Below are 26,613 nucleotides of genomic sequence, written 5' to 3'. Positions count from 1 at the left end.
TTTTTTTTTTTTTTTTTTTTTTGAGACGGAGTCTCGCTCTGTCGCCCGGGCTGGAGTGCAGTGGCCGGATCTCAGCTCACTGCAAGCTCCGCCTCCCGGGTTCCCGCCATTCTCCTGCCTCAGCCTCCCGAGTAGCTGGGACTACAGGCGCCCGCCACCTCGCCCGGCTAATTTTTTTTTATTTTTTAGTAGAGACGGGGTTTCACCGTGTTAGCCAGGATGGTCTCGATCTCCTGACCTCGTGATCCGCCCGTCTCGGCCTCCCAAAGTGCTGGGATTACAGGCTTGAGCCACCGCGCCCGGCCAGAAAACCATTTTCATTTCATTGAAGAGATGGTATCATAAGGGAAAAAAATCAGAGTGACTGTATAACTTAGTGTCAGTGAAGTATTTAATGCCACCAAAGAGAAACCAGAGGCTTTTCTGATTTGTGATTCACAAAAAGCGCACTTATTTCTGATCTAAGTTGTAATTACAGCAGAAAGGTAAAGATATATACTTGATTTTTTTTAGTTCTAGCAATGCTGGATACTTACATCAATATTGACAGGTTCTATTGTGTTTATGTGCACATTGGGAGCTGATGAGGACCGGTCTCGTTGCCCAAATTGATTTCGATGATCTTCATCTGCTGGTCGGAAGGGCTGTGGAATTGGAATGGATTTTGAAGGAGACGGACTGGTGAGAATTTGGGGCCTGGAAAAATGAAGTCATTGGAAGATAAGATTCAGAGTAACTATATAAAGATAATAATATTTAAAAAGGAAGATAAAAGGATTTTCTTGTTTTTCTATTCTCAAAACCATTAAAGCATTAAAAACCTAGCAGTAATGACTTTTGAAAGTATTAATTTAAAAATCCAATACTGCCAAAGCTGCTTTGCTGAAGCAGGCCCTCCAGGAACTATCAATGATAAGAACACTGATTTTTATCCAGAAAACACTAGGGAAATTTACAAATGGCTAGAAATTACCTGTGGCCATCAACTGAAGAAGTTCAACCTTTAAAGTTATATAAAAATGCTCTGAGAATAACTGAATATAATTTGCCATTTTTTTCTAACTTTGTCTTGACATCTGAATTTACTAAAATGAAAATTTTACATATTAAGAAATTATAAATATTTTGAGAATACACATGCATATTTCAGGACCTGAATGATGTACTTGTTCCTTTACGGGAGTTGAATGAAAATCCAGAACAATATTGAAAAATCCTTTCCAAATTCAGAAGATGGTCCTCAGAATGCCAATATCTCTCATATTCTGGATTTTTTATCATGCCCATTATTGGTAACAAAGACACAAGAGAATCATATATTAACCATTAGAGCAAATATTTTTTAAAACTGCTATTTGGAAAACCACCAAAATGTTACACTTGTATGCTATTTGGAAAACCACCAAAATATGTTACATACCTTTTTTGGTATGGTAGCAAAATAACATAATCTATGATATCTCACCCTAAAATGAACCTGGCACTCACAGAGAATACTAAAGTTTTGAGCCTAGATTGTAAACACTTGGAAGGATGTAGCTCCTCAGAAAGGTTATCCTAGGAGTGGGGAAGTGAGTGTCACTTGATAGATGAGGTAAGTTATCTCACTTAACTCCATCAGGACAAATGAATGGCTAAGTGCCAATAAGCTCTCTTCACATATTGGTTATCATTCCACCCTATTTTATGCAAATTAATTATTATTATATATAGCATTATTTATTGGTTACTAAGACACAGCTACAAGGACAATGTTGAGGGAATAAAAAGACACTTTCAGGAGACATGAGGAATGGGAAAAAATATATAGTAGGAAAGGAATGGATAAAGTTTTTTTTTTTTTTTTTTGAGACAGAGTCTCACTCTGTCACCCAGGCTAGAGTGCAGTGGCCGGATCTCAGCTCACTGCAAGCTCCGCCTCCCGGGTTCCCGCCATTCTCCTGCCTCAGCCTCCCGAGTAGCTGGGACTACAGGCGCCCGCCACCTTGCCCGGCTAGTTTTTTTGTATTTTTTAGTAGAGACGGGTTTTCACCGTATTAGCCAGGATAGTCTCGATCTCCTGACCTCGTGATCCGCCCGTCTCGGCCTCCCAAAGTGCTGGGATTACAGGCTTGAGCCACCGTGCCCGGGGATAAAGGTTTGAAGAGCAAAGGAAGCCTAACAGTGAAAGTCAGCCTCTGAATAAAACATGTCAGAATCTGAACCACACCAGTTCACAATTTTACTTCTTTGAAGCACATTATTAAAGATAGGGAAAGAAGTTTTGACTTCATGTGTTTATATTAACGAAATGAATCCACTTAGAATTGATATGCAAATAATAAAATACTATGTACTTAAAAAAAAAATTGGTATCAGCCCAATGAGAATTATAGGTAATAAAAAGCCTTTAGGAAAACTAGCATGTTCCACCTAGGTCCTTTTTCTTTTTTCTGATTATTGAGAAATTTTTGGTTTGTGACAGAGCTGTCTTTATTTTTGCTTTAGGCAGCCAAATATATGTCCATAGCTAGAAAATTTTAGGAGCAGGAAAAGGAATGCAAAAATGACATTAGTCAATAAAATTTTAGAAAGGGCACTGACTGTCAAGACAACTATTTACAGGCTGATTTAAAGTCTCAAGGCAGGCTGGGTGCGGTCGCTCATGCCTGTAATCCCAGCACTTTTGGAGGCCGAAGCAGGTGGATAAGGAGTTAAAGACCAACCTGGCCAACATGGTGAAACCCCATCTCTACCAAAAATATAAAAATTAGCTGGGTGTGGTGTTGAGGGCCTGTAATCCCAGCTACTCAGAAGGCTGAGGCACAAGAATCACTTGAACCTGGGAGGCAGAGAATGCAGTGAGCCAAGATCACGTCTCTGCACTTGCCTGGGTGACAAAGTGAGACTCCAGCTTAAAAAAAAAAAAAAAAAAAAAACCCAAAAAAACAAAACCAAGGCTTAAAATTGGGAAAAGTATGAATTAACTAGAATTGTATATGACAGTCTATTGTAATAATTCATCTGGTATAGGCAGAGATGGCAGTAAGTCACTTCTGAAACTCACCAAGTTAGGAATATGACAAACATGTAGTAGATAACAAATCAGAAATAACTATGCAAAGGACATTGGTCCAGAAGAAAAACAAAAACTAGATTTAATCTAAGAGACTTCACTATCATATCTAAATAATGCATATATTAAAAAATGAAGACATCTGCATATTATACAAAATCAGAGAAACTCAATTTGGTAGTTGGTATCTAATAGTTGTGCCTTGCTCCACTCAGTCAACTTCCCTAGCTTTGAGGGCAAGTACAGGGGAACACTTGATCATACTCTGATGTCATTGAATATCTGAGCCATGTTCTAATTCTATGCTTAACGAAAACAGTCTTCTGATTATAATTTGATTTCCCATAAATCTCTTCCAAAAGAAGAGTGAGTGCTGGTGCATACAATACAAGAAGTCTAACTTGCATAACAGGTATATTTCTCACTGATAAATATTACCTGGTATCCAGATTCAATTTTTTTTCTGATTTCGGTTAATATAAACCAGTATAACTCCTAATCTCATCATTTCTGGGAATCAATAAAATTACATTACCATACTGGGAAATCTTTCCACTAACCAAGGTAACTTATACCCTATGATGTATCTTGGCAGTCAGCAAACTGGCTTTCTCCCAATGATACCTGTACCTATCTTGCAGTACCAAATTAAAGACAGTACCAAATTAAAGCAGTACCAAATTAAGGATAACAGGAATTTTAATTCGAATACCCTTCGGCAAATTACTAGTTAGTTTAGATCTCATTCTTAATCTAGAATATTAAAAAGTTTTGAAAACTTTGGTTTGGTGATATGTACATTTTAAATGTTGATCTCTCATAAATTTATACATTCTACAGCATTTTTACAAAGTAGAAAAGGAGGTATCTCTCACTTTGTACTCAAAACTGGGCAATGTATCACTTCTCCAGTATTTCTTGATTACATCCATTATTACACTTGTTTCATGACCATTATTATTGTTATCAGGACTAGTAACAAACTGCAAAAGAGTTTTGATACTGAACAAGATTGCCTTCTATCTTTACAGAGACAACCATATAGAGTTATGTCATAAAAACATCAGAAAAATGACTTATAGACAAGTTTGAACATCTTTATCATTTGCTCAAGATCAGAATCTATTTCAGTTCAGTTACCAATAAAATACTCATGGCACAGGCAAATGGTTTCTTAATTTTAAGATAGCATTCCTTCACTGGAAGGCAAATGTCCTGGATCATCACCATTATAAACCTTCAGAGAGGCCAAGCTAATTTCATTATGGTGTTTTGTGACTGTTCACAGAACTGGGACCTGGCCATGGAAAGGCATCATGGTCTATAGAATCTGTCAGGAGAAAATGTTATAACCAAAAGATTAATTAAAAACCAACCAAACAATAAGAACATTTTGATTTGACCATCTAAAAAACACACAGCTGCACACAAGTAATGATAGAGCCAACAAGAATAAAATGACTCCACTAGAGTAGATAACTGCTACAACCTGACAAGAGAACACAACGGCTGCATTTTCCAGTGTTCCAAATAGGTAAGTATACCCACTGCTTAACACAAAATTCTTTTGCAAAATTTTCTAACCTATGAGATCACTAAAAAGGCTGGTTTTGTAAAAATTACAAAATTGTACTGAAAATGTCAACTGATTTTGAAAAGATTTCTCTAGGTAGAAATCTAAAGAAATAACACTACATTGTGAAGAGTGGGAGGAAGCAGGGTTAAAACTGACAATAAATATTTCTAATCGTAACATCTCAAGAATATTCTAGAACAGAATGCTGTATGGGGACTTTTTTTTTTTTTTTTGAGACGGGGTGTCACTCTATCGCTGAGGCTGGAATGCAGCGGCGCCATCTCGGCTTGCTGCAAGCTCCGCCTCCTGGATTCATACCATTCTCCTGCCTCAGCCTCTGGAGCAGTTGGGACTACAGGAGCCCGCCACCACGCCCGGCTATTTTTGTTTTTGTATTTTTAGTACAGACGGGGGTTTCACCGTGTTAGCCAGGATGGTCTTGATCTCCTGACCTCGTGATCTGCCTGCCTTGGCCTCCCAAAGTGCTGGGATTACAGGCGTGAGCCACCACGCCCAGCCTTTTTTTTTTTAAAGCATTTGCTTCCAGATGCAGCCTAAATAACGCTGCCCCAAATTCAATGTGAAAGAGTACACAGACCTGTGTCAGAAATGTTCCAAAGCTAGTTAGGTGCACTGTCTCACACCTGTAATTCTAGCATTTTGGGAGGCTGAGGCAGGAAGATCACCTGAGGCCAGGAGTTCGAGAAATGTTGCAAAGTAAACTGATACCCACTTAACTCATCTTTATTGTCTTCCTTTTTATTTCCTGTTATGAAGCTTAAATATACGATGCCTTTGCATTATTTTTCTTTTTTTGAGATGGACTCTCACCCTGTCACCCAGGCTGGAGTGTAATGGTGTGATCTTGGCTCACTGCAACCTCCACCTCCCAGGTTCAAGTGATTCTCCTGCCTCAGCCTCCTGAGTGGCTGGGATTACAGGTGTGTGCCATCATGCCCAGCTAATTTGTTTTTTTTGTGTGTGTATCTTTAGTAGAGAGAGGGTTTCACCATGTTGGCCAGGCTGGTTTCAAACTCCTGACCTCGTGATCTGCCCACCTCAGCCTCCCAAAGTGCTGGGATTACATGCACGAACCACTGCACCCAGCTGCCTTTGCATTGTTTTTAAAGTCACTTCTCAGCTTTATCCTCCACAACTGATTAATAATACTATTAATTTTTTTCTTTTATGCTTTATGAATATCTATCCCTTTTCCACACTTCTAGCACCTGAACTTGTCTTCATTGCCTCTCTCAGTCTTCACTACCAACAATATCCTAGGTTGGCCTTCCTCACCCTAAATTTTCTGTCAATCCATCTGTATTTCACTGCTAATTGATTTTTTCTTTAAAGCCATTTTCATCAAGTTAGTAATCTGCTTAAAGACCTGTAAGTCTAAATTCTGGCCTCAATTCCAAGACTCTCCATAATCTGGTTTTATACATGGTACTTCTTAAGTTAGATAAACCTTTCTTCACTAGCTCCTAAACCTAACATCCTCATTCCCTTTATATCTGTTGTTTCTCCATTCCCCTCTCACCATGCTTCTATTCCCTAGGCCCATTCAGACTGTAGTAATTATTTAAAGTCTAGTTCAAATCCCACCTTCTTCATTAAGTTTTCCTCTCACTATTCTTCCTTCTGTAAACATGAAAACATTTATGTCCTCATCACATAGTTTAATATACTTCATCATAAATTGTAGATTATAATTATATACTATTTTTTACATTGTTTGCCATAGTCTCATATATCAATGCTTCTTCGTAAGTGGAAGTCATATACTTCTATACCTAATAAAAGATGAACTCAAGTTGTAGACTCAAAATGATCTGTTGCATGGTTTTAGCAGGACTGATTCTGAAATAGTCTATGTCAACTTTAATCCCATTTATTTGTACCAAATGCATGTAAATATCTGACTGGCATGATAAAATAAATTATTTGGGGAAAAAATCCTTAATTTAACCATTTAAATTTTGGAAATGTTTCTAATTAACCAAGAGATCCAAAAGAAAGCAGTTCAAGAAGTATGTCACCGAAGAGCAGAAGTCAAATCATACCCAATATTGATTTTTTCAGGACTGATTCTGAAGTAGTCTATGTCAGCTTTAATCCCATTTATTTGTACCAAATGCATGTAAATATCTGAGTGGTATGATAAGTTATTTGGGGAAAAAAAATCTTTAATTTAACCATTTAAATGTTGGAAAGGTTTCTAATTAAACAGGAGATCCAAAAGGAAGTGGTTCAAGTAGCATGTCGCCAAAGAGCAGAAGTCAAATCATACCCAAGAGAGTCTGAGGTGGGTGCGGAAGGGGATGATCCAGATGTTAGGGCAGTCTCTGCTAAGGAGGCCTCTTCCTGTGGTATTGGGTGGTGTTCAAAGAACTTGGAGACAAACAGCAAACTGTGAGGCAAAACAAAACAAACCTAACTTGTGCAAAACCCAGAAGCTTCATAGACCAAAATACGTAGTTAACAAAAAAACCTGAGATCAAATTCCATTCTCAGAAACAACTGTTAAAATTCAATTAGTTGTATTTTTGTCTAAAGGCTTTTTTTAAAAAAAAAATTATACTGCGCTTTCAAAGGCATGCTTATAACCAAAAGCTAATCATTCTATTCAGCAAATTTCTACATACTACAAGATGAAAATCATGCTTTATGGTTAAAGAATCATGCTTTATGGTTAAAGAAGAAGAAGTATCTACTGTAAATTAGGTGACATTAAATTTACTTAAAGTACAGAGTTAAGTTTTATTTGCTCAGGTGATCAAGAAAAATAAGACTTTAACAGCCGCAGCAACAATGATACAAAAAGAGATAACAGACTCAGTCTAATCTATTAGAAAAACTGGCATACAGCAAAGAGAAATTTTAGAAAGGGATATGTACTGGATACAAAAATTTTACATCTTACTCAAATAAATTGGGGGAAGGGAGTTGAATGCGGATGAATGAGAGAGAGGAAGAATATAAACGTAATTTACAAAACAGCTAACAGAATCAGACCACCTGATCTGTGGTACAAAATCATAATGCTTAATTTAATTGAAACAACTCTCCCTCTCCTCCTAGAAACTATCCAAAAATGGTTTCTATGGGTTAGGGGTCTTGATTAATTAAATAATAATATAAAATATAAATTAACTGTATAGCTGAACCAGAATTACAATTTTGGAGAGAAATACTGGCCATTCTACGTATTATTCTCTAACTACACTTAAAAAAAAATTCTCTGTAACAACTGTAAGGAAGAAAAAAACCCTCACAGACTTTAAACATCATAGCTTCACGTTAAACAAATTTAAGTGTAAAATGGTAGGTAGAGGAGACATTTTTGGATTACTTACTCAAGTTGGTCATAATTAACACACATCAGTGGAACCTCTGTACTACAACGCTGGTGAAATTTATAACCACATGTTTGACAGCGGAAACCCTGGAAAAGCAGCTTTCGACAAAAGTCACAAAATGCTAAGGTGAAAAATGTTTTTCGTACCTGCAAGGTAAAAAATCATACAGATTTCAAAAACTCACAAGAAAACTTTCTAGAAACTGACATATCTACTTTCTTGTTTAAAATAAAATTGTAATATATTTATATCATGAAATTCATACACTAAAGTACTATTACAAAATGAAAACCAGGGGGTTCAAGATAGTAGATGGACTACACATATTTATTTCCCATAAATATGTAGATGGACTACACATATTTATTTCCCAAAAATATGTTAAATAAAGTTATTTCCCATTTAACTTCTAACTTAAAAACTCAGAAGTTAAAAAATGAGAAATGAGTAAAAGGCTGGCAACTGATTTCAAGCTTGACAACAAAAAAGTAAAAGTAGAGATGAAAAGGAGGAGGAAACAGAGGTGAAAAGAAGAAGGGTATACTTTAATTATCATACAGAGAGGGAGGTTAAGAAATGCTGACTGGTGTTGATGGAACAAGAAAGGTGTATATTAAAGTTACAAAGGCATCCAATAGAGAACCAAAAAACTACTACTAATAAAAACATTGTGGGAGAGGAGGAAGAGGAAGAACTAAAAATGAGCTAATTCCTTATAGGATCAGTAATCAGTATATGATATCTAAAGTTAATGAAGCAAGAAATTATGGCTAAAATTATGGCATATGTGCCACATGACACTTCAGTTAATCATGGACTTTATACCACAGTAGTCCCGCAAGATTATAATGGAGTTGAATAATTCCTATTGCCTAGTGACACCTTGAAGATCCTGACCCCGTGTAGATCTAGGCTAATGTGTATGTTTGTGACTTCTTCTTTTTTGTGTGTGTGAGTCTGGCTCTGTTGCCCAGGCTGGAGTGCTGTGGCACAATCTTGGCTCACTGCAACCTCCACCTCTTGGGTTCAAGTGATTCTTCTGCCTCAGCCTCCCGAGCAGCTGGGACCACAGGCACGTGCCACCATGCCTGGCTAATTTTCCCTTTTTTTTTTTAAGTAGAGAAAGGGTTGCACCAAGTTGGCCAGGCTGGTCTCGAACTCCTGACCTCAGGTGATACGTCTGCCTAGGCCTCCCAAAGGGCTCGGATTACGAACATAAGCCACCGTGTGCAGGTTGTGTCTTCATTTTTAACAGAAAAGTTTAAAAAGTAATAAAGAAAAATTAAAAATTTTAAAAAGAGAAGAAAGCTTATAGAACAAGCACATAAGGAAAATATTTTTGTATAGCTATATGTTTTCTAAATTTTTTGAAATTGTTATTTCAAAAGAGTCAAAAAGTTAAAAAAATTAAATCTTAGTTTACTGTAGATTTTTTACTTTATAAACTTATTAAAAAGAAAAATTTTTTTAACTGTAGTGTAGCCTAAGCGTACAATGTTTACCATAAAGTCTACAGTAACAGACAGTAATGTCCTACGCCTTCACATTCACTAACCACTCACTCACCAGAGCAATTTCCAGTCCTAAAAGCTCTGTTCATGGTAGGTATCCTACACAGATACACCATTTTTTATCTTTTATACTGTATTTTTACTGTACCTTTTCTATATTTAGATACACAAACTTGCCATTGTGTTAAGGTTACCTACAGCATTCAGTACAGTAACATTCTGTACGGGTTATTAACCTAGAAGCAACAGGCTCTACCATATTGCCTAGTTGCACAGTTAGGCTATACCATGTAGGCTTGTGTAAGTGCATAACAAAATCACCATTGATGCATTTCTCAGAACATATCCCAGTCATTAGGCAATGTGTAACTGTATTTATTTAGATGAAAATAACCACCAAAGAGCTTAAAACAAAAACCATTAAAAATTAACAGTGATTTCCTCTAGAGTGGAATTGGGGGTGGGAGGGAGAGACTATAATCTACATAATAGCTAAAACAAAAACAAAATAGCTGATAGAATCAGAACCCCCGATCTACGGTCCAAAAACATAATGGTTAACTTTGGATAAAAACGTAAAAACAATTATTTATAAAAGATAAAACTAGTAAGCAATCATATGATAATCGAAACAGCTCTTCCTAATCTTACTAAAAAAAATAATGAACAGAAAAATCACCTAAAAGACAATAAGATCTATTTTTTCTAACAAATGAGCAATTTCTTAGAGGATTAGAATGTTTGGGCCACATAAACTTATTTGTGAACACTTCTCTAGGTGAAACTTAGAAGGCAACATGTAAGAATTCCACGTCAAAGGCAAATGATGTAGAACATCGGTCACATAACAGAACTGCGCTAGGGAGAATCTATCCTACTAAAGCCAGAAATTGCTTAAAATATATTTATTTAGTGTATATAATAATAAGAAAACATAAGAATAAATATTAAAATGTTAACAGTGGCTATTTCAGAGTGGCGAGAACATGGGTGATTTCTATTTCATTATTTATTCTTTGCTCTATATTCTTGAGATGGAGTCTCGCTGTCGCCCAGGTTGGAGTGCAGTGGCAGGATCTCGGCCCACTGCAACCTCTGCCTCCTGGTTTCAAGTGATTCTCCTGCCTCAGCCTCCCAAGTAGCTGGGGACTACAGGCATGCACCACCATGCCTGGCTAACTTTTGTACTTTCTGGTGGAGATGGAGTTTCACCATGTTGGCCAGGCTGGTCTCGAACTCCTGACCTCAAGTGATTCACCCGCCTTGTCCTCCCAGAGTGTTACAGACATGAGCCAACACACTCAGCCTCTATATTCTTAATTCATTTCAGTTTTTCAAAGATTTTTTTTTTTGAGACAGAGTCTCGCTGTCACCCAGGCTGGAGTGCAGTGGCACGATCTCGACTCACTACAACCTCCACCTCCTGGATTCAAGTGATTCTCCTGCCTCAGCCTCCCAAGTAGCTAGGACTACAGGCGCACATCACCACACCCGGCTAATTTTTGTATTTTTAGTAGAGATAGGTTTTTTCATTGGGGGGGGTTAATACTTTTAACTACATGATTGTAATTATACAACTTCCACTATTTGATATTTTGTATAAAACCAGTTACAACTCACAAGATTTTCAAATGAGACAGGATTTTACCATGGTGACCAGGCTGGTCTTGAACCCCTGACCTTGTGAGCTGACCTCCTTAGCCTCCCAAAGTGCTGGGATTACAGGTATGAGCCACTGTGCCCGGCCAGTTTTTCAGAGTTTTAATCACAAGCAATAGTGAGAAATATATTTTACATTATGATCCCATATATAACTGTATTCATACAATACTTACCCTTACTATATACAACATGAATTAGAACTTTCTAATCTATTCTGCTACATGTAATTTTTTAATGATATATTAAATAGATTTCAACATCAAAATTCTATTTTTCATTTTATTTTATTTATTTTTGATAGGGTCTTGCTGTTTTGCCCAGGCTGGAGTATGGTAACACAATCATGACTCACTGCAAAGTTTGCCTCCCAGGCTCAAGTTATCCTCACACTTCAGGCTGCATAGCCAAGGTTATTGCACACACTGCCACGCCCACCTAATTTTTGTATTTTTTTGTAGAGTTGAGGTTTTGCCATGTTACCCAGGCTGGTCTTGAACTCTTGGGCTCAAGCGATCTGCCTGCCTCAGCCTCTCAAAGGACTAGAGGCATGAGCCACTGTGCCCAGCCAGAACTCCATTTTCAATACACACTTATTTACACATTCTGTTCCATTAAGAATAGAAAGTTATTGAAAATATTTCAAGAAAATTACATCCTGGCCTGGCGCAGTGGCTCACACCTGTAATCCCAGCACTTTGGGAGGCTGAGGTGGGCGGATCACAAGGTCAGGAGATAGAGACCATCCTGGCCAACAAGGGGAAACCCCGTCTCTACTAAAAAAAATACAAAAAATTAACCTGGCGTGGTGGCAGGCACCTGTAGTCCCAGCTACTCGGGAGGCTGAGGCAGGAGAATGGCGTGAATCTGGGAGGCGGAGCTTGCAGTGAGCTGAGATCACGCCACTGCACTCCAGCCTGGGCGACAGAGTGAGACTCTGTCTCCAAAAAAAAAAAAAAATTCATCCTGATACATAATACATTCTGGCTTTTTGAGGACATTTAGTTTTAAAAGTGGCTCTTATTTTCTTCACCTTTTTTCCTATGTATCACTTTCCAGGGGATATAAAACAGGTAAGTGCCTATTTCTAGTTGTGTTATTTTTCCATTTGTCTTTGAATATACAAGAAATTTTAAAATCTTTAAAATTTTTTATGTGGCCATTATTTACCAAACCAAGTAGGGAGGTGACCAAAACATCTGAAGGAAAGAAAACATGTGGATATGCATTTGATCATAAATTTTAAGCAATATAAGCCTATATCTGTAAGTATACCTTTGTCAATAAAGATGAGCACTGGAAGATACATCTTTCTTTTGGGTCATAACTTACACTTAATCTAGTATCTGAGTATACACAAATATGTATGGCAAATTAGTGAGAGGCACAGTCCTGGCAATTTGCATGCATTAATTTGTAAGGTGTGGGGCTGTGTGAAGGAAGACACTGAGTGTCTGTAGAAAAAGGAGAAGGGCTGGATACATAATATATGTTTCAAATCTTGTTTCCTCCCTTCTCAGTTCCCAAGGACTCTTGGGATATAGAGAAATCTTGAAGGGATTCTTTTATAACTGACTATGAAACCACGAGGCATAAGCAGTACTCCTTGAATAGCCAAGCAAAACCTAAGACAGCCAAGAACACTTTTCCTTTCTAAGCGGAACACAGCTTTTTACTCTTGCCTCTATATGGCAATCAAAGCAATCATTCTAACACACAAATCTAATCACATGTCTCCCCATGCTTACAACTATTACATTTCTAATTATTTTACAGAAAAGTCCAAATCTTTAATACGGCTTACAAGGATTTTCATGAGCTGGACTCTGCTTATTCTACCCACAACTCTTATTCTACCCACAGTACTGTTAACAACCCACTCTTCAACCTTGTATCATCCATTCTGAACTTCTTTCAAAACTTTCAAAGGTAACATGCTTTCTTGCTGTTCCCTCTGTTTAGGGTACTCTTTACTTGATACTTATTTCCTCATCCATCAGGCCTAAGCTTAGATATTTCTGTCTCTGAGAAACCTTCCTGACTCCTCAAAAGCCAGGTTAGGAATCTGTGCATCTACAGAACTTTATACAAACATAGTAATTATGAATGTTTATGAAAATTTATTAAATCTTCTCTCTACTCTAAGGCAATGACATTATCTTATTCATTTGTCATATCCCTAGGTAAGATATGGTATTGGCAAATGGAAAGTTCTCAATAAAAATTTACTGGCAAGTATCCAACTAGGTGGTGACAACTTCCATACTCTGGAATCAATCTGCAGTTTGCTTTCACTATCCTTCTGTGGCAAAGACCTTCCTGAGGTATCATTTTAATGCTATTTTCTCATGCTTAGCAACTTAGGTCTTCTTTTATCTCCTCATATCCAATTGCTAGCTAAGAAGAATTATTAAGAAACAAGAGTAGTAATCACTATGAAATGTATGCTCAACTGTATTTGTATTCTTAAGAACTTAAATAAAAATCTTAAAATTTATCCACTTAAAATTCAACATGTTAAAATTATTTGCTGAACAGTAAAGTTTGATTGACATTAGGTGTAGCTTACACTTGTCAAAAAAAAAAAATGCCTTAGAGAAACACAAATCTGATTTGATTATTCACTACTAATGGAGGCTTGAAAGCATAAACCCCAAATGAAATAATCTAATCAATCATCTGCTTTCAGAGCCCAGCTGGATTAATCACCAAGACACATGGGAAAATACTTGACGCCTAAAGGGTAGCAGTAACTATCCACCTAGAAAACACTCTGGCCAAAATTCCACAGATAGAGAAAAGAAAGAAATGTATTCCTGACTCACAGACAACTTTTGGCTTCTGCCTGCCATTTTAGAGGCTAGGTTCTCAAGTTCTACGTAGATCTTCATCTCTAAGATGAAAGGTCCCACATTCTGGGCCTTATGCTGGTGACACTTACGCTTATGCTAGGTTCTAGCAAATGCAAAAACCAGACAAAGAAAGAAGCCTCAAGGAGAGTTTAATACCCAGCCATTCTATTTCCATTAACCTATCCTTCAGAAACACAAGGATGTGTACAAGTGTGTCAAGATATATGCAGAAAGACCCTGTTTAGCCCTGTATGTAACAGATTTTTTAAAATACAAAAACTTAAATGTCTATCAATAGAGAAATGGTTAAATATACTGAATTCCTATTCTTATGAATTATTACATAACCATACTAAAATAAAGCCAGGCATACTGACATGAAAAGATGTCCATGACATCCTGTTGAATTAAAAAAAAAGCAAAGAATATCACATAGTATGGCTCCATTTTTGATTTAAGAAAGGGAAAAGAAAAGAAAGTAATGAAGGAAAAGGAGAAAAAAAGAAAGGAAAAAACTTTGGGCTTACAGGTACAAGCACATGTTTATATACACAGAAAAAAGTTTGGAAGACAGAACAATAATCTGTTAATCTAAACAAATGTTGGCCTCTAGGAGGGTATTTTCACTTTTTTTACTTGACATACTTTTTGCACTATTCAAAATTTTCTTTTAACAATGCATACGTATTACTTTTTTAAATTAAAAAGAGTATAAAGATTAAAATTAAACTCTTGTTTAACTATAAGTTTTTAAAGAAAACAACTGATTTCAACTCAGGTAAAATGTCAATTCCAAAATTACTCATCCATATTTCACATTCCTTAAATAAAAATTCATTCAATAAAATTTGAACATTTCTGACATTTCAAAAAAAATGTAAAGATACATACAAAGTTGTGTGTTGTAAGTGGAACATTCTCCAACACTTCCACATGCAATTCTTCTCCAGTAAGCCAGGAAATATCAGTGTCCCAGCCAATTGGTTTCTTCTCTCTGAAAAATGTAGACACAAGCCTTTCTTGGTTATTACACCTAAAAATATTCATATACCTCATGCTGAAGATATGAAAATTGGTTATCGAGGGGCTAGTAACAGTCAGGGAGGTTTGGCTCCCTAGTATTCCATCGTTAGAAATTTAAATGGCAATAAATTAATTTTAAGTTTACCCCAAATAAATGTATCACTCTTGGACAAACAGCAGGGTAAAGAGATGTACTCTTTTCTTCAAGTCAGCTCCAGAAAAGACCTACAACAGCAGAAAATGGATTGTTCCTGGGGTCCAAAAAAAAAAAAAAAAAAAAATCACAGGTACGGACTTATCTATCCATTCACGGAAAAAGAGTACTGAAGAGACAGGGACGACATGCCCCCAAAATGACTTCTTTTTTTTTTTTTTTTTTTAAAAGAGGATTCAAAATGTGAGGGTCTTGGAACAATGTTAGACACTTTCTGAAAGAAAAGTAGGTCAATATAAAATGTTAATTTTGATATACCTTTTGTGAAACTATGAATTTGTATTAAAAATGGGAGGGGGGTAAGAGTCCATTATCCAAATAAATCACACTCTGAATGGTTCAAAAATTGTAAGAATCTCAAATTCCAAATAAAATCATTTGATCAAAGTAACAAACACTACAGTCATATAAAATTATTTAATTTAACTCCTCATATGGCCTACAAAATTTCTTCAGGCTTAGTATTAATTTAATACTTTTTCTTAAAGTAGACTTTCAATTCCCTAGGTTTGGGTAAAGATCCTAAGAAAACTTCAAAATTTAATGTGTGATTTTCTTTTTAAACAAAATTTCACGTCACATACAAACCATACCCATCCTGAATTCTGTAAACAGCACAGCATTCTGGGATTAGACCTCTCATCATCAGTGCTTTCTTTAGACTGTCTCGGACTGTAACTCCACACCTTGCAGGTACCTATGGTATCATAAATATATTGATAAGAGGTAAAGGGAGCAAATTACATTTTTTCGTATCATTAAAAAAATTTAGTAGTTCACCTTTAAAAAGTCAAATGGGTCACTAGGTCAGACACAACACCATTTCTACAGCTAACTTAATACTAAAGGAAAATTATAACCCAAATATGTGTTATTATTCACCAACTTAAAGCAAAATTAATTTTCATTAAAATTATGAAATATTTTAAACACATAAAAAGAAAAAATAACAGTATCTGCTACAATATACCCACCAACACAGTACATCCATCACTGCGAAATAATAGATGTCATGTCAATATTAAAAGCAAAATCAATTTTGATCCAATATTGTTCAGAACTGAAAACTGTATAACCCTTCAATCACACTGACTGTCCTTAAGAGACATCTTACTGGCCCTAAACATAGCGGGAAGAAAAAAATTTAATGTGTATACTTGATATTTGTTGTTTGGTGCCCCTGTTTCCTCTGGGAATATTCCCATCTCTAGAAATCCACATAGTACTAGAAAAGCTATCAATCAAGGGTCACAACTTTTATGTCACTACAGATGACAGAAGCTGGCTAATCAGTTTCCCATACCCCTGGCAAGAGCAACTGGTCCAGGGCTATATATATGACCCAAACAGCAGCTGAGTTCTTCCCTAAATTGATACATGGACACTGATTGAGAAAAGTCCTTGTTGCTACTGTAGTTTTGTAGATTTGTAGAAGATACAAATCTGGAGCCCTCAGTGGACATACTCTCCACACATTGAGAAAATCTGTTACAGAATGAAGCTAACATACGAAGAAGCAGAGATTACATGGGAAGAGAGAGGCGGGGGAAGGGAAAGGGAAAGGGAAAAAGAAAGCGATCTTTCTGTATATTTAAAGTTATCCATATCTCTAGCCTTTGCCTTGCCTCATTCCCCACAGGCAAATCTGAGTAAGTTGGAACTGAAGGTGTAGATTAAAGTGAGGCAGTGTAAGTACAGAGGATACAGTTTTTATTGGGAGGAGGTGTAAGAAGTAGGGGAAGTGTTAGTTTGTAACAATAAGTTCCATTCGTTTAAATTAAGGTTCTTAGCAAACCAAAAGTTTCCAAAGAAACTGGGAGTATTTATGCTAGAGGGGAAAAAATGGGGGTAAAGGTAAATATAAGACAGCTCATTTCAAATAATATATTGAAGGGGGAAGAGTCCAGAAAGTCTAATTAGGATCTATGACCAGAAATAACAGGATGCAGCAGGTAGTGCAATATAACCATTAAAACTATCCAGGTTGGGTGCGGTGGCTGACACCTGTAATCCTAACACTATGCGAGGCTGAGGTGAGCGGATCATTTGAGGTCAGGAGTTCGAGACCAGCTTGGCCAACACGGTGAAACATTATCTCTACAAAAAAACACAAAAAAAGTAGCGAGGCGTAGTGGCGGGTGCCTATAATCCCAGCTACTCAGGTGGCTGAGGCACGATAATCACTTGAACCCAGGAGGTGGAAGTTGCGGTGAGCCAAATCATACCACTGCATTCCACCCTGGGTGACAGAGTGAGACATCACCACAAACAAACAAAACCTAAACTTTTACCTATCCAGCAAGGTAAAAGTTTGTCACGAGGGAGTGGGCTTATCATTGTAAGTATTAAAGAGGAGACTGGATTGGTACAGTTGATCCTCACTGCTTGTGGAGTCCATACTTGCAAATCTCTCTACTTGCTAAAATTTATTTATAACTCTAAAGTCAATACTTGCAGTGCTTTCATAGGCATGCACAGAGCAGTGAGATATTTGAGTCATCTAACGCATGCACCTCTCCAACTGAGGTCGAACAGTGAAGCTCTCTCTCGCCTTCTTGTTTCAATTTTCATACTATAAACAAGTATCCTGGGCAGAGCCTATCTGGTGCCACTTTTTTTCTCACTTTTGTGCTTTTTGTTGATGATTCTACTGTTTAAAATAATCTCTAAGCATAGTGCTCAAGTGCTGTTTAGGGCTGGTAAGCATAAGAAGACTGTAACGTCCCTGGCAGACTAAGTACATGTGTTAGGCCAGCTTCCTTCGGGCATGAGTGATAGTAATGTCAGCCATGAGTTCAATGTTAATGAATCAACAATATGTCTTTAAACAGAAACACACACAAAACAAGGTTATGTATTGACTGATTGATGAAAATGTGACTAGAGGCTGGTAGGAACCTAACTGCATTTTAAATTTGAGGGATTTGGGGTCTGATCAAGGAAAAAGATATGACCACGAGGTGGCAGTAGCATGCATAGCTTTAATGGGTGACAATGACAGGTCTGCATGCAGAGGATGTCCTTAAAGCATACTGTCCAGAGGCTAAGGCAGAGTGGCCACTACCCAAACAGGACTGGCCAGAAGCTGAGGCAGAGTGGCTATCATCCAGAAGAGGAGGGGTAGGGGACTCTCAGGGGAGAGGGGAATAGGAGAGGGAGCTTACATGTCTAGCTGACAATGCTAGACAACCCAGGAGGGAGTCTATGTATTGAAGAGCTCCAAAGGGCAACAGCAGCTTGGAATCTTTACAGCCCTGGGATTTGATCTTATCTATACCTAATAGATGTTGAGTACAAAATAGTTTTGTGGAGACTGCAAAGTAGTTTTGTGGGAACTGCAAAGTAGGCAGGCTCTCAGTGGCTAAAAATCTGCTTATCAGGATTATGTTTAAAACAATTAGATGTATAAAAAATTTAGTTTGCTGCAAGCACACTTTTAAGCCAATAGGTCTCAACCTTTTGTAATGGAAGAAACAACCTAGAGGCCAATATACAGAGGGTGTTTTTTTTTTTTTTTGGCTCATTTAAATAATAATAATCCTTGTATTTCCTCTAGGAGCAAGGTTCAGTGTTCACTAAGTGTTTGTAGTGAATTTATAGAACATAACTACTACAAACAATGAGAACTGGTTGTAACCTTTCAGAAATAATGAACTGAAGTGAAAGCTCACTTTTCCCTGTGCCACTCATCTGCTGCCTAATGCCAAAATTTCCTGACTGGTGACCGATTTTTAGTTTTAAACCACATCCAATGTATCCTATCCTATGTTACCATAGAAATCTTTCTAAAGAAGACATTCTTTTTTTCTTTTTCTTTTTTATCTTTGTTTTTAATTTACTTTTAAGAAGGGATTTTTAACTTTTGCGCATGCATGTGCATGCATACCCGTGTGTGTGTGTGTGTGTGTGTGTGTGTGTGTGTGTGTGTGAGGGTGGGAGGAGGAGAGAGAGAAAGACTTCTGAGAATCTAATGAAAGCCTCAAATGTGCTCTCTGAAACAAAATTTCATAGGGTTTGTGCAATCTGAAGCCCACGCTGAGTTCACTGAACTCAGCATTTAACCCATTCTAAAATATACTCTTACATTTCACTAGTCTGCTTAAAATTTTCCCATTATTTATGAGACAAAATTCAAATTCCATAATGTTTCATAAAAGGCCACCAATGACTTGGAGTTATCTATCCTTCAGCCTCTTTGGTAATTTCCCTCAGGCACTCCAGGAATGCACTTCAAATATGGCTATGCTCCCTCATGCTTCTCTACATATGCTGATCCTAAGTTGTATATATATTTCATCAACACGCAAAAATTTGGTTTTCTGCTCTATTACCAAGGCAAGCCATCTATCAGTCCTTTTTAATTCCACTTTTGTAGGCTTAATTTTTACACTATTTGTTCTTTCATGATAGTACCTGTGCAACAGATGAAGACATCAACAGAACAAAACAGAAAGACCAAAATAGACCCTAACACATAAAGGAAGTGTGAATAAGATAAAGGCAACATCTGAAATGGGGTAAAGATGAACTTTTAAATAATTGATGCTGGGACAACTGGAACTAATCTAGAGAAAAAGGTTCATCCATACTTCATATTGTATACCAGAATAAACTACAAATGGATCAAATATTTAAATGCTGGAAGGAGGAAGGGTAGGAGACTGAAAGGAACCATAAAAGAACTAGAAGAAAGCATGGCACCTTCAAATCTTCAAATGAAAAAGGCTTTTACAACTCTGATGCAAAATCTACAAGTCATAAAGGAAAAAAATATTAAATTCACCTACATAAAACTAAAAAAAACCTTTTGGATGGCAAAACAAACACATTAAAAATGAAGTAAAAAGCGTACAAATGGTGAAAAATATATTTGCAACTCATTTAGCAGGTATGTTAGCTTCCTGATACACAAAGAGCTCCTGAAAAATTGAGATGAAGACCACCAAGAGAAAAAGGGAAAAAGATATGAGAGACAGGTCACAGAAAGAGAAGTAGAAATGGCCTTCATACATATGAAAATGTATTCACTCTCACTCAGAGGAAAGCAAATCCAAATTTGTGAAGATATTTTTCATTTATCAGATTGGCAAAAATCCAAACATTTGATAACATATTCTACTGGTACGAAGCTATAGGTAAACAGACATCTCATAATTAAGCAAGACCCATGAAGCAAAATTTGTATCTATCAAAGTCACAAATGCAAATTTCTCTTTGACCTAGTCAAGCGTACTTCTGGGAATCTATCTTACAGATATGCCTGCAATATATAAGAATAATGTATTTGCAACATTATTCACTACAGTACTACTTCTACAAAGAACCTGAATGTCCATAAACACATCACTGGTTAAATAAACTATAGTACATCTATACAATGGAACTAGTTACAGATACAAATAAAAATTACGTATGGAAACAAAATTTCCACAATGGCCTACATAAACATTAAAAACAAAATACAGAATGATATATACAGTATATCTTATGTATGAAGAGTGGGGAAATAAATGTATTTGTATTTATGTCTATATTTTTAAAACCATGAAAATTCATACACGCAGGTATATGTGTGTGTGTGCACGTGCGCGCGCGCGCACACACACACCCCTCCTTAAAAAAGAGTTAGCTAAAAGGTGCAGAGAAAATTGGACATATATTTAGGCTGGGGTGAAAACAAGATTTCTTTACGTAAATACCATATGAAAGTATAACCTGTGTAAAGGGAGGGACGTTGTCTCATATTTTAAGGTGAGGAAAACTAAAAAGAGGTATTTTTGTAATAAACTAGGTTTATGCCTTTCCTCCAAAATCTAAAATTAAGTATCTTTGATTAGCTCATCAGAGCAATAATTTTTCTCTTAAAAAAATACAAAAGCATCCTACCTTAAAAAGGAGCCAGAGTCAATGGAATCATGTGAATATCTGCCAAGGAAACTTTAGACCAAAACAAAATTCATGAGTCCAGACTTTCACGTCAATTTTTAAAGTGAATTGAAATTATCTTTTTTTTTTTTTGAGGCCAGGAGTCTCCCCGCTCTGTCGCCCAGGCGCTGGAGTGCAGTGGATCTCAGCTCACTGCAAGCTCCGCCTTTAGTCACAGCCATTCTCCTGCCTCAAGCCTCCCGAGTAGCTGGGACTGAGAAGCGCCTGCCACCTTGACTGGTTTTTGTATTTTTTAGTAGAGACGGGGTTTCACCAGGTTAGACAGGATGGTCTCGATCTCCTGACCTTGTGATCCGCCCATGTCGGCCTCCCAAAGTGCTGGGATTACAGGCTTGAGCCACCGCGCCCGGCCGAAATTATCTTTTGTTACTGAGCTCACGATGATTCACATACTACTCTACTTTTGTGTATGTTTAAACTTTTCCATAGTTGGCTGGACATGGTGGCTTATGCCTGTAATCCCAGCATTTTGGGAGGCCAAGGCAGGCAGATCACCTGAGGTCTGGAGTTCGAGACCAGCCTGGCCAACATGGTGAAACCCCATCTCTATTAATATAAAAATTAGCCAGGCATGGTGGCAGGCTTCTGTCATCCTGGCTACTAGGGAGCCTGAGGCAGGAGAACCACTTGAACCCAGGAGGCAGAGGTTGTAGTGAGCCAAGACTGTGCCACTGCACTCCAGCCTGGGTGACACAGTGACACTCCATCTCAAAAGGAAAAATATATATATATAAAAATATATATATATATAATTTTCCATAGTTAAAAAGTTTAAAAAAAAATAGTTCTAAAATTTAGGTGGTCATCGAAATTGTTATACATTTAATTCTTTGAGCTAGTACATTAATTTGGTAATTTGTTTTACAGTGCAGACTATTACATGCTTTGAGTAAATTTCATGATACAGTAACATCTTAAATAAACTGGCACAGAATACACATGCCAATATACAGATTCTGAATACAAATTTAAATATATAGCTTTCTGATGTTATGATTTAACTTAACACCAAGTTCTTTTTTGGCACTATTATATCAATTACATTTTTTTTTTTTTTGAGATGGAGTCTCACTCTGTTGCCCAGGCTGGAGCGCAGTAGCGCGATCTCTAGGCTCACTGCAAGCTCCACCTCCCAGGTTCATGCCATTCTCCTGCCTCAGACTCCCCAGTAACTGGGACTATAGGCGTCTGCCACCACGCCCGACTATTTTTTTTTTTTTTGTATTTTTAGTAGAGACGGGGTTTCACCGTGTTAGCCAGGATGGTCTCGATCTCCTGACCTCATGATCCGCCCGCCTCCGCCTCCCAAAGTGCTGGGATTACAGGCATGAGCCACTGCGCTCAGTCTTTTTTTTTGTTTGAGACAGGGTCTCCCTCTATCACACAGGCTGGTGCAATGATGCGACCTAGGATCACTGCAAACTCCGCTTCACAGGTTCAAGTGATTCTCATGCCTCAGCTTCCAGAGTAGCTGGGATTACAGGCATGTGTCAGCACGCCCAGCTAATTTTTTTGTACTGTTAGTAAAGACGGGCTTTTACTATGTTCATCAGGCTGGTCTCAAACTCCTCACCTCAAGTGATCCGTGTGCCTCAGCCTCCCAAAGTGCTGGGATTACGGGCATGAGTCACTGCACCTGGCCTAATTACAATATTGTTTTAAAGAAAAAAGATTGCTATGATCTGCTTATAACATGTTTTCATTAAAGAAGAAAAAGAAGGATGTCTATACCACAAAAACTTCAGAAGGTAAAAGCAATTTTAGAATTAAGCACGCCTCCTGGTGAGGCTGAATTTAACTGGCCAAGAACCAGAAACCACAGGATTTATAAAGGTGACATCTTTTACTGCTAAACTGCTGTCCCAATCAAATCAAAATAAAAATGAAAGTTAATCAATTACCTTATTAGTATTCTAAGGGGGAAAAACCTACCAGGCAACAGAGAAGCACTTTCACTGTTGGCAAAGAATATAGTTTATTAGGAGCCAAGAATGTCCTCGATTCCATAGCTGTTTTATTGAAATTTAAACATAGTAATTTAAGTATCAACCTGAGCTAATACTGCTTCCTATAGTATTCATCCTCATCAAGTTGCTATGAAGATGAAATGAGAGTAAGTGAAAGTGTTTTTACAAACTGTACCACACAGAAATTGAATGGATCACCCTCTTTTATCACTTGTAGAACTTAGTTCTGCTTTGCTGTTGCTAAAAATAAAAGGGGAGGGAAGGTCTAGCATTTACTCTAGTGATGTCCCTTTACTTTCGACATATTCCATTGAAACTATTTATTTGTACTGGTGAAAGTTAAAGTTTCTGGTATTAGTTTTATTCCTAAACTGGCTAAAATAAGAACATACCTTTTCCTTAATCTTTCCATTCCATAAACATTTCTTGCTTGATTATAGCACAACTAGGGCATGATTTTGAAGCATCAGTCAGTATTGCCCTATTTTTTCCCTTTGCCATTCCTTTACCTTGGATGCCATCAGGATTAATGCCAATCAACAGACATTTGTTTACAAACCCCAGGGTATGGTAAACCCAAAGACTCATTCTTTCAAAAATACTTACAGTACATTTACTCAGTATTAGACACTACTCTACTCACTGAGTAAACCAAAATAGATAAGCTGTTCTCACAGAACTAAAATCATCCCATAGATGTTAAAATTTATTTAGTAGTTTTAGGTACTGTTTCAGACTTTTCATCAGTCAGACAACAGACCCACAGCTAGCATCATAATTAATGAAAAAAACCTGAAAGTCTTTCTTCTAAGACCTGGAACAAGACAAGGATGCCCACTTTCACCACTGTTATTCGACATACTACTGAAAGTCCTAGCTAGAGGAATTGGATAAGAGAAAAAAATAAAGAGCATCCAAATTGGAAAGAATAAGTCAAATTATCCTTGTTTGTGGATAATATGATCCTATATTTGAAAAAGTCTAAAGACTCCACCAAAAAAAAATTATAACTGACAAATTCAGTAAAGTTGCAGGATACAAAATTAATATAAAAAAGTCAGCAGCATTTCTACATGCCAACAGCAAACAATCCAAAACAAAAATCAAGAAAGTAACTCCATTTACAATAGCTACAAATAAAATACCTAGGAATAAACTTAAAAACAAAGAAATGAAAGATTTCTACAATGAAAACTATAAAACACTGATGCAAGAAATTGGAGAGAACACATGAAAAAATGGAAAGACACTGGAAGAATCAATATGCTAAAATGTCCATACTACCCAAAGCAATCTACACATTCAATGCAATCCCTATGAAAATACCAAAGACATTCCTCACAGAAATAGAAAAATAATCCTAAAATTTATATGGAACTACCGAAGGCCCAGAATAGCCAAAGCCATTCTAAGCAAAGTGAACAAAACTGGAAGAATCACATTACCTCACTTCAAATTATACTACAAAGCTATAGTAACCAAAACAGCATGGTACTGGAATAAAAACAGACATACAGACCAATGAAACAGAATAAAGAACAATGAAATAATTCCATACTTCTACAGTTAACTCATTTTTGACAAAGGTGCCAAGAACACACACTGGGGAAAGGACAGTCTCTTCAAATGATACTCCCTGTCCCAGGAATTCCACTTTCAGGTTTGTGACATCTTGTTATATGTGTACAAAGAGACTAACACAAGAATGTTCTTATTACATCACTGTTTGTCATAACAAAAAAATCCAAATATAACCTAAATGCTCATCAATGGAGAAAAAGATAAACTGTGGTATATTAAGAAGCTGGAATACTTGATAATAGCATTGAATGAAATAGATCTGTATGTATCAACATATAAATACATACACCTTGAAATCATAATTTTGAATAAAAAGGACGAGATGCTGACCATTACATACATATAGTATCATATCACCTTACAAATTAAAAAAACAAAAACACTGGCTTATGGAACACATATACATAATAAAATATAAAAATATGATTGAAGGTACCTCACATTTATCATAGTGATTGCCCCTTTGGGGACAAGATGGGATGAGGGGTGTTCAGCAGAGGAATGGGACTGGCAGAGGAACCTAAATTTGTACTTCTATGTATAATATGAAGCAAATATAACAAAAAAATAGTATTTGTTCATTGTAGGTAACTAAACACAGCTGTTTAATATATTGTCCTTTATACTTTTCCATATAAGTATTTTAATTTTTTTTTTTTTTTGAGATGAAGTCTTGCTCTGTTGCCCAGCCTGGAGTGCAGTGGCATGATCTCGGCTCACTGCAACCTCTGCCTCCCAGGTTCAAGCAATTCTCTTGCTTCACTCTCCCGAGTAGCGGGATTACAGGTGTGCACCACAATGCCTGGCTAATTTTTATATTTTTAGTAGAAACAGGGTTTCACCATGTTGGCCAGGCTGGTCTCAAACTCCTGACCTCAGGTGATCCACCCGCCTTGGCCTCCCAAAGTGCTAGGATTATAGGCATGAGCCAACACGTCGGCACCGGCCAAGTGTTTTAAATTTTCTAAACAAAAAGTTAAAAAACCTTATGAACAATATTTTCTAAATGTTAAACCAAAGTTACCAATTTTGAAATACCTAAAACAGGCAACATTCTTTACAACACTATATACAACTTATAAGTATGGTTTTCATTTAGTGATATAAAAGGCCACATCCAGGGACTTGCTACTATCACATTTCTTGATAGTACAATCCTTTCATTTAGTCTACCTTATTTTGAAGATAGCTTACCTAGGCTACCTTATACTGAAGACAGCTTACCTATCTTACGTAGTCTATCTTATACTGAAGATAGCTTACCTAGGAATAAAGTTAGAAACAAAGAAGATACTGAAGATAGCTTACCTATCTTCAATATTTCCCTTTTGTGTCCCTAGAGCATTCAGTTTTATTCTTGTTATCTCCACTTCTTTCTCCTGTTGTGTCATAGATCCTTGGAGAACTTGTACATCTTCCCATCTCTAGAGGAAATAATCTTGGCTACTTTCTCTTTTCTGTCCGATTTCTATTATTAGAGCATTGTTCAAAAATCTTTGTAATTTTTCTTGTCTCAGGTCATTGGTATTTAACTATGAATTGTATGTAAAACTATTTATAAAAGCAAACCCTTTCTCCACAAAGATATATAAAAGCCAACAATCACACACAAAGATGCTTCACATTCCTAGAATAGAAGGGAAATGCAAATAAAACCCAAAATGAGACACCATTTCATACCCATTAGGATGGCTATAATAAAAAAGACAAATAATAAACAAGTTTGGCAGCGATGTGAAAAAAACAGGACCCTCATGCTCAAGGGAAAGTACAATGGTGTAGCCATTTTGAAAAACATTCTGCCAGTCTCTTAAAAGGTTACTAGAGGCATAAATGAAATCATATGTCCACACAAAACCTTGAACATGAA

The 26,613-nt window shown here is 36.9% G+C and overlaps 1 protein-coding gene across 8 annotated transcripts in view; it reads right to left on the bottom strand.

Moving 5' to 3' along the window:
- Positions 1 to 26,613, bottom strand: part of BRAF (B-Raf proto-oncogene, serine/threonine kinase) — a 203,937-nt gene that overhangs the window by 67,659 nt on the left and 109,665 nt on the right. For all 8 annotated transcript variants that reach the window (XR_004183104.1, XM_021936348.2, XM_021936350.2 and 5 more), the window contains 5 exons: positions 15,843 to 15,946; positions 14,904 to 15,006; positions 7,988 to 8,136; positions 6,922 to 7,041; positions 537 to 696 (listed from right to left, as the gene is read on the bottom strand). Coding sequence is in view for 7 of the 8 variants with exons in the window: in XM_021936348.2 (XP_021792040.1) it covers positions 537 to 696; positions 6,922 to 7,041; positions 7,988 to 8,136; positions 14,904 to 15,006; positions 15,843 to 15,946 (636 nt within the window). In the remaining variant the exon portion in view is untranslated. The remainder of the gene's footprint in view (positions 1 to 536; positions 697 to 6,921; positions 7,042 to 7,987; positions 8,137 to 14,903; positions 15,007 to 15,842; positions 15,947 to 26,613) is intronic.

Source organism: Papio anubis, chromosome 4 (assembly GCF_008728515.1).
Source record: "Papio anubis isolate 15944 chromosome 4, Panubis1.0, whole genome shotgun sequence".
NCBI classification, from domain to species: Eukaryota; Metazoa; Chordata; class Mammalia; order Primates; family Cercopithecidae; genus Papio; species Papio anubis.
The sequence above is the reverse complement of the archived record's forward strand: the minus strand, read 5'-3'. Positions and strand labels throughout refer to the sequence as shown.